This window comes from Taudactylus pleione, unplaced genomic scaffold (assembly GCF_031769625.1).
Source record: "Taudactylus pleione unplaced genomic scaffold, aTauple2 ptg000133l, whole genome shotgun sequence".
Taxonomy (NCBI): Eukaryota; Metazoa; Chordata; class Amphibia; order Anura; family Myobatrachidae; genus Taudactylus; species Taudactylus pleione.
Genome location: NW_028284535.1, coordinates 1,338,180 through 1,347,877, shown reverse-complemented (window position 1 = coordinate 1,347,877; position 9,698 = coordinate 1,338,180). Strand labels below are relative to the sequence as shown.

General features: G+C 42.2%; 1 protein-coding gene across 1 annotated transcript in view; it reads left to right on the top strand.

The window, feature by feature from the left end:
• The first annotated feature begins 1,867 nt into the window (after nt 1-1,867).
• Nucleotides 1,868-9,698, top strand: part of LOC148523443 (NUAK family SNF1-like kinase 1) — a 38,171-nt gene continuing 30,340 nt past the window's right edge. The window contains exon 1 of the mRNA XM_088473235.1: nt 1,868-2,650. Coding sequence (XP_088329361.1) covers nt 2,360-2,650 — 291 coding nt within the window. The 5' untranslated portion in view covers nt 1,868-2,359. The remainder of the gene's footprint in view (nt 2,651-9,698) is intronic.

Below are 9,698 nucleotides of genomic sequence, written 5' to 3'. Positions count from 1 at the left end.
TCGATGGTCGCGATGGTCAAGACCATCGCGACCATCATTTTGCACGCTCGTATATGCTGTGGGTGGTGACCCACAGCTATACGAGCGTCCAGGAGGACGCTCCATATTAATGGAGGTGGGCCCTGATTCAGAGCGAGCGCTCTGGTCAGAGCGTCCGGCTCTGAATCAGTGCCTATATCTGCATATGCATTTAATGTTTGTATACAGCGGTTTGATTGATATGCGTTTATAAGTGCATTACATCTGCATTTCTTACACACGAAAACTGTAACAAAGCAGGAAGTTGTTATCAAATGCAATGTGGAAACACATACTGTATGGAAATGCTCCCTAATCACATCTTATTGTGATTATAATACAGTTAGATCAGAGGTGTGTAATATAACGCAGAACAGGATAAGTGCACTTATAAGTATTTATGTGAACAGTCGCATCTGGCACAGTGCTTTCTGCCTTCACAACACATGTTAAAAGCATAATTCTATCAACAGCATTTATATAGCCATCACCATATCTTTTCTTCTATGAAAAAAAGTGATGGTACCTAAATATACAAGATGTATATGAGCCTCCATACTCCAAAGTGGGTCCACACCTATACAAATCGCCGGCCCATTCTTTCCATTCCCAACCCGTTCGAGCGATATGTGTGTACGCACCTTCCGTCATGTTTTCGCAGAAGGGAACTAGTCACACCCAAAGGTCAGGATTTATGTGCAATTTCATTTTCATGCAAAAAAGTGCAGTGTGTAGGCACTGCTGACCGTCCTGCCCGTTGCTTCTGCCCATACTCCTCCAGCAGCAGACCCGCCTGTCTTATCATCAGATATTTTAGACAGATGAGTTTCCTGGATCGCAAGTTACATTCTAGAGGTGTTTAACACATAAAACAGCACTTTGAACTTGCGAACGCAAGTAATCGAAAGTAAAATGGAATCGAAGGTAAGACTGCATGGAAAGTATGATTGTACAAGTGTGTACAAGGCTTTAGGGGCATATGTATAAAAGCTTGATGTGAGATAAAAATTTTAAATTATATCACCAACCAATCAGCTTCTAACTTACATTTTGCAGGCTGTGTTTAAGAAATGATAGTTTGGAGCTGATTGGTTGGTGATATATATTTCACAATTTATCTCACATCAAGCTTTGATACATATGCCCCTTAGTGCGCAGATACTTATTCTATTAATTTTTGCAATTATTTCGCTGTTGTTTTTTTTCTCTGTTTCTGGAAGTAGTTATATGAATCAAAATTAGACTAAAAAAAAAACAAAAAGCCCAGGTGCTTATAATGCTTACCCCTCAGTACCGCTAACGGCCATCGCCAAGCTCGGTGGTGTGCAGTTTAGAACACTGATGGGCAACAGGCGACCCACCAAGCCCTTACTTACAACCCCCAGCTCCCTTCTGCTTGATGTCATATTTGCTTGTAAGAGTGTGAAATCGCTTAATTAAAAATCCCTGCTGATATCTTATTATAGTTAGGGGTCTTTTTCATTGATCACATGTATTAATTTAACTTAAAATACTCTGGACGTTAAGAGTAATGTTAAGAGAAGAGTAGAAGGTTAAGAAAAAGGTTAAGAGAAGGTTAGAAGGCTGCCCAATGCGGCCCCTGAAGTGAATCAGTTTGCCTATCACTGGCCTAGACTCTTAAAGCTGCTGCAGTAAGTTAAATGTGCAACAATGTGTCACTGGCTCTGGCTTCACTTCATCCCAGCAGCCCAGGTAAAGGATGTCTCAGGCTCCAGTCAGCAAGCAGCATCTAAGGCCACGCCCACTTCCTAACTGTCCCCTCCCACTCCTATGAGGAGAATGTAAGGCCATTCTCACAGGGCTCAGGCTCAGTACACACACAGCAACTACTCACGCTGCTGCAGCAACACAACACAGATACAGTGCAAGAGGGAGATCATTCCTGCTTACAGCCTTCAGCAGCTGCAGTCAGGAGATATTCACACAGTCTGAGTGGGCAGAAAGGGGGAGAGTGCAGGAATTCACTGAGACTTTTGCTGGTGCAGAGAAGAAGTTGGACCAGATACTTTGCAAAGGTGCAAAATCAGATCACTAACACTATAGAACTCTCCATAGCGAGAGGTAGAGGTACAGTAGCAATTGGACACTTTGTGTCTGACATTAGTAACTTTTACTAAAACACTAACAGCACAGTCTGCTTCCTCGCTTAGACAGCAGCAGTTAGTGGTAGCAGCACTTTTTTTTATTATTATTTATTAGGAATATTTTAATTTATTTAAGTATATATGTTTAGCATGCATCATTTTACAGCACAGCGCTGAGAACTTGGCAAAGTAGTTTGTGCCAGTTTCCCTTGCATTAGGTACAGGAGACTGGTATCATGACAGGTGTGACTTGTGTATCAGGAGAGAGTGCTTGTGAAGGGGTCCTGCTGTCCAGTAAGGTGACCAGAGGGCACCTGGGGCACAGGAAGGAAGAGGTGAGGGCCCCTACCTGCGATAGGTGCGATTCTTGCAGGGTACCAGACACTGGCTGTTCTGCTATGTCCAGGGCAGTGAAGAAACACTACCACAAGCACAGCATCAAACACCGCTACCAACTCCTGGAGACCTTGGGTAGAGGTACTTATGGCAAAGTAAAGAAAGCTCTGGATAAGACGACTGGGAGGATGGTGAGTATCACTTATGGCTGTTCCTGGTGTTTAGAAAAATTGCGTTTGGAATAATTAATTGTACTGGGCTTTGTGTTCAGTAGATGCAAATTGAGATCTCAAGTAGCAATTGTCATTCACTAACTACTGGTCTAATGGTATCTATCTATCTATCTATCTATCTATCTATCTATCTATCTATCTATCTATCTATCTATCATCTATCTATCTATCTATCTCCTATATCTATCTATCTATCTATCTATCTATCTATCTATCTATCTATCTATCTATCTATCTATCTATCTATCTCATCACTTGATGGACTAGAAGAATTACTGGTGACTGTTTTGATCCCGGCCACTGAACTGTTTTATATTCATAGATAAACTCAGACTTCTCACAAACACCTAAACGCATAAGAACACATTTTTTAAATAAAGCTTTAAAATAAATAAATGTAGTAAAATATGTGTGTGCTTATTGGATTAGTGTTGTAGTATATATAGTATTATATGCCTTTAAAATGTAAGCTCTCATGAGCAGGGCCCTCTTCCCCTGTTTTTCCTTCCTTTACTTATATTGTTCACTACTCTATATTCCAATGTTTATATACTATATACTTGTCCTGCAATGTCTTGTACTGTATTTCACTGTTTTGTACTGTTTCTGTACTTTGTTTCTGTACTTTGTAAGGCGCTGTGGAACCCTTGTGGCACCATATAAATAAAGGAGAATAATAATAATAATAATAATATGCACTACCTTGGTATAATGTACATGTTTATATGATATTACACACAACCCTGTACTCCACGGGGTATCGTTTAATTTTTATAACCGTCAGGATCAATTCCCCTACACTCTGAGTCAGTGTAAAATAGTTATACTATGATTTTAAAAAGTTATATCATCAGATCTGCAAGTATGTACTAATGAAATCAGGCACTGTACAGTAGCTCTCCACCTGTGCACAAGCAGGGATACCCACATCCTGTATAGTCTTTGGTGTGCATTTGTAATGACTGACAAAAGTCTCCTTATCTGCTATTATGTAATTCATCCTGTAAATAGTGACTCAGATAGCAAGTTGTTCTCCGGCCATTGTGTAACCACACGTCCCAGCATGCCTCGACAGAGTTGGTTCTGCAGACCACATGGGGTCATGTAGTTTAAAAGATATTGTGCCCAGCTACCTACATCTATTAGAAAGTGCAATGACGGTGAGCTATATTGAGATACGTAGTTTACGAGGACTAGCACAATCTGTGTGCAATAGGGTTTTCTGTAGATCACTGTAGAATTTGCAAGGTTCAGTGATTACAAGCTGAACAATCCCCAGAAAGAGTGGGAATGCGATGAGAATGAATGCAATCCGCTGCACAGCATGCCGCTGCCCTGCCAAATAATATAAACTGTTTGGCAGAGTTGTAAACAATAAGTCAACGGGTATTCTTACATCGCAGGGCCTTAAAAATAGCTCTTTTCCCCAGAGCCGAGGAGCAGAGCAGCTGTTTAGTGCGTAGAGGCTGATAGCAGAGACATTTCTGCCAACACAAGAGGTGGCGGACATGTTTGGCAGATGTGATTAGCAAGGCCTCAGCAGCACAGAGCTGGCAGTTGCCTTGGCAACGACAAAATGCCAATTAGTCCCAGAATGCATCTGCACAATGTGCAAAGCCAACTTGATTTTTCCTCCATAATATTCCACTTGTGCCACACACCCATCAGTACAGAGCTTTGTGTGCACAGATCAGACTACTGGTGAATCCCATCCTTTCTATGGGGCATATCCAATGAGGTGCGAGCTTACCATAAATAACACGCCTGCTGGGTTTTTCCTGCCAGTGCGAGATTTTTTGTTTTCAATGGCGTGCAGGTTTTTTTTGGAGCGCAAGATTTTTTTTGGAGCACCTCCAGAGCAGATCTAATTTTTCCTAAAATCCATATTTTAAGGAAAAATATCAGCATTTGCTATTTTGTACCCCCCCCCAAAATATGAGGAATTAAGCAAATGAAAGTTTCCAATTAGCTTAATTAGTCCATAATTACTCAACTGCTGCTGCGCTGTCCTGATCCTCCACTTCCCCGACTGAAGTCTTCTGCATCCGTCTTCTCCAGCAGTATGAGTGTGACCCCTGTCAGTGTGTGTCTGACCCCCTGCCAGTGTGTATGTGTCCCATGTGTGTGTATACCATGGGTATTGGAAGTCCGCATACCCGTGGTAATCCAAAATTGGTCGTGAGGTCCATGTAATTTTCTGTAGGCAAAACCTTGCAGCCTATTGGATATGCCCCTATGTGTACGTATGCAAACATTTGTAACCTGTGATCGGCTGTTCCTGCTCCATAATATATGGTGATTCCTATTACTGGACCCCAGGGGTGCATCATCCAGAGTGGGACCTCATCCATCGCTACCAACTCATTAGGAATCCACCTACACTGTCATCGCTTGCTCATTGCACCCTACTAATGCTGCCCCCCCCCCGCCAAGATGCTCCCTTCTACCAGGTGCAAGATGCTCTGCTCCTGGTCTTACAACATATGATTGCCGTCACCTGTGTTGAACTAGTTCATTGATGAGAAAGGTGTTGTTTAACCCTGGTGACTGCCATCATCAACTAAGAGCAAAGACCAGGAGCAGAGCATTTTGTTCCTGGTGGAAGGGGTCATGTTGGAGGGTATGCTAGTGTTTAGCAGAGGACCCATAGTGGCACAAAGTGGGATAATCAGTGGTTTCCAGAGGTTTTTTGGTCTCCCGAAGTTCTGTAATGAGGAGCCAGGACAGGTTTGTTCTGGCCATAAAACTCACAGCATACTTTCTTTAAGGCTCCACATTGGGTAAAGCATTGCTATAAACCTATTCCCACTTGTCCTGTTTATTTATTTTTACCTCAGCTGTGATTGGTAATATTGATTCTACCTTCTGATCCTTTTTAAGTTTAACTACAAGGGTAACCTGTTACATATCCAGCACTTTATTACTGTGTAGCTTCTAGTACTTGTGTGAAAATATGTCTGTGATATTACAACTGAAGGCCGTATTCAATTTGGAGCGAAAAGCCGTTGTCGGCGAAAGTTTTTCGGCGATGACGGCATTTTAGCTGATTTCACTTATGCCCATATTCAATTTTAGCGTCTTTTCGCCCGGTGCGAAAATGCAATGCAATGTAATAGGCGATAAAGTTTCGCCTATGAATACACGGCGGAAAAAAGTGCAGATTTGGGGTTTTGGGGTGCAGAGGTACGGAAAACACTCCGCACCCTTTGTACACCCCCCTTGATGCTAACTGCATCAAAAAACGCTAAAACACAAAGGACACCCCAAAAAAAACCTTTGAAATAGTGGGCGAAAAATTTCAAAGTGGGGGTACAACTTCAAAAACTAGCGAAATAGCCTTTGGGAGGTCTGCAAGTATGGGGGAGGGTTTTCTTTTACTCCAGGTGCTTGCCGAAGGTGCGTTTTTGGCGCTCTTTAATGCTTAGTGATTTTTACATATGCTTGCACCCATTTTCATGGTATCCCAAATTTGATAGGACTACTTATTGGCCCAAAAAAGTTGCTAAATGCTATTCTTCACCACTCTCCCAAAGACGCTAAATAGCTCCTATTGAGACCATTCAAAGACCCAAAATACCTTTTGCAGGGCTTTTTGGGGATCAGAGCATCTTTAGGGGGGTGTCAAGCTGATTTCCCAAAAAATGACAAGACTTTTTTGCCATTTTGTTTTCGCCGGGTCGCGTTTTCGCCAATTTGGAATTGAATACGGGGATACGTGGGGACACGCGCAATAAGTTTTCGACGGCAAAACCTCTGATGACGGCGAAAAGTCCCGCAACTGACTTTTCGCTCCAAATTGAATATGGCCCTTAGAGAGAGATAAAGTGGACGGAGATAAAGTACCAACCAATCAGCTGCTAATGGCCATGTTACAGGCTGTGTTTGAAAAATGACAGTTAGGAGCTGATTGGGTGGTACTTTATCTCTGTCCATTTTCTCTCTCTCCAAGGCTTAGTGCATAGACTTCATAAGGAAATACACTGTCCTAGTGTTGGGGGCGTGTCTCTGAACTGGCCGCGAACTCAGACGCTCAATCGCTCGCATTGGAGGCCAGACAATACCTGAGTATATGCAGCTAGGGTAGGGCTGGTGGAAATGGTGCGACCGTTGGCTGTGTCTAAAGACGCACAAAGTGGGCACCCCAGTACCGGTTGTGTCATTCAGACACACAGGTGTACACCAGGGGATCGGCTGATAATAGCATCGACATAAAGCCATAGGCGCGTCCACAGCAAGAGACGCAAAAGCAGGTGCAGAATGGCCCTGACTCTGGAACAGCCCCATAACGTGCTAGTGATTGGTATCTAAACATGAAGGGACAGCATTACTGAATTTGTGTTATTAAAAATATGTAATTCCTCTCATACCCGCAAAAATATGTGTCATACATTATTGTGCAACAGGGTGCTGACTGGTCTAAACTTGCTCCGGAGTCATCATGCCCACAAGTGACTGTCAGCATCGGCTGATTTATACTGTGCATCCGGATTGCATCAAAACAGACTCAAATTAGGGAAAGTTGAACAAATGTTCAAATACCATGTAATATATATATATGTCTGTTGTGTATATATATGTGTGTGTGTGTATAATATATATATATAAAATAACATCTGTGCCGACAGAAAGATCAAAGGGGCCCTGTTAAAATCATCTCAACAGCATGAGGTAGTGTTTTCTTCCCGCCTCCCAGAATATACGTGTATTGGTTATATTCCCATGTATAACCCTTACTTATTCTTAGAGGAGAATGTGCTGGAAGGAATCTGAATGACTTCAGCCGCTGCCAACATTCCAGCAAAATTCCCAGCGTGGACAGGGAGAGTTTTATATAAAGAAATATTGGAGTCTGAGATTCCTGAGGGGATTGAAAAGAAAACCTTCCCTTTTCTGGTGGTCCTGGAAATGTATAGCGCAGCTGTATAGATCACAGGCTGATCCGTATCAGGCATGACCAGTTCAAGGATTTTCAATTTTACTACATATTTTCAAAGGTTTTGTTTGCAATTTTTATAACTGGCCTCATATGTGACTAGGGACGATATTTATCAAAGCTTGGAGAGAGAAAAAGTGGAGAGAGATAAAGTACCAACCAATCAGCTTCAAACACAGCCTGTAAAATGACAGATAGGACCTGATTGGTGGGTACTTTATCTTTCTCTAATTTATCTCTCTCCGTTTCCAAATGCACAGCCATTTTTGTGTTATACGATAGGCAGCCTATCACGTTGCTGGATAAAAGCAGGCATCAACGTTAGACTGAACAGCGAGTGGTTCAACCACCAAAAACAAAATGGCTGCCTCTATTGTGTGTAGGTGACTTTAATAAACTAGAAATCCCCTCAACAGGGGGGGGGCAGTGACGCGATTCGCGCTGAATCACGTCATCATGGCCCCGCCCTCTGCTTTACAGCCGAAAATAATTGTGAAGAGGAGGCGGGGTCACAATCACGCGCCTCCGCCTCCACCCCCAATGTGTCATAACTGTCCAGATACACCCCCCCCCCCCCCCCGTTAGCCGACAATCAACTCCCTCCCGGAAGGAGGGAGCTGATTGTCGGCAAGTATTTATTTAATTGAATCGAGCCCATTGTGTTGTGTGTTGTGATTGGGTTAGAGCTGAGAAAACTTCAGGCTGGCGAATCCTGTGCTACATCATGGCCAAATCACCCTGCACCTTTAATAATTACCTCTCTGGAATCCTGCAACGGCTGCGCTGCAGAAATCACCGTGAAAATGGCCGCCGAGCAATTTTTCTGGGCATGTGCACAGTCTCCTCCATGTGCCGCCAACTGGAGAGGAGAGGCCTCCTCTCTTAATGCACCCCTGAATATGAATGACTAAATATTCTCTGTAAAGTGCTGCGGAATACGTGTGCGCTTTATAGACCAATTTTGGGTCCTGTGGTACTGAACGTTTTCTACCCTTTGTAGTCCTGAATTTCCAGTGACTCAGAAAGATAACCTCTAGTCTTCGCTGTGCACTTTATCATATGACTCTAGTCCTGTAGCCGAGACATTAGTTGTAGAAGGATGTGTGTGGTAAAGTGTCCCGGAAGCAGCTGAGCCGACTGCTGTTAACAGGCTTCCAGAGCTGATAAAAGCTTCCTGACGCTCAGTTTAGCAATACTATATCAACATAAACACTTCTGTGTACAAGTGGTCCATTCTGAAGAGATAGTACTGTGCACTAATCCACGTAGAGTAGACTGTATACGAACAATATAAACAAAAAAAATTATATATACACCAAAAGTGAAAATGGAAATTTTACACTAATTTTAAGCTTTAAAAAGTAGTGTTTAATCTCAAAAATGACAATTTATTTAAAAAATCAATTATATATTTAAACCGTGTTATACTTAAAGCAGCAATTCCATGAAAAAATGCTATCAATGATTTAGCATTCTGCAGTGTAATAACTACCATGGCAACCACAGGCATATGACACATACAGTTTGGAATGCCCTTTTGAGCACTATCTGCTCTGTGTATTGTCCTGATTTTGTACCAGCGATCATTGTTGTGGTTCCAAGCCCCTCTCTGTGATTGAGCAACGTTGGGTCAAAACGCTCTTATTTGGCGAGGTGGTTTATATAAGCTTAGACAGAGTCATTTTTCTGAGTTCTGCGGCTGATGATACTGTACTGATCTGATTTCATACTACATGTAGAGTAATAGATATAATGCAATATTGCATTTCTCTGATGTATATTTCTGCACCAAACATAGTTTCTGTAGTCTATATTCCATTTGCTTCTAACATGTTTACTGTAAATTCTGCCAACACTGTCATAATGTTCTGCCGAAGAAGCAACAATCTAGTTAGGGGCATATGTATCAAAGCTTGATGTGAGATAAATTGTGAAATATATATCACCAACCTATCAGCTCCAAACTATAATTTCTTAAACTTTCTTAAACTGTAAGTTAGAAGCTGATTGGTTGGTAATATATCTCACAATTTTATCTCACATCAAGCTTTGATACATATGCCCCAAAATGTA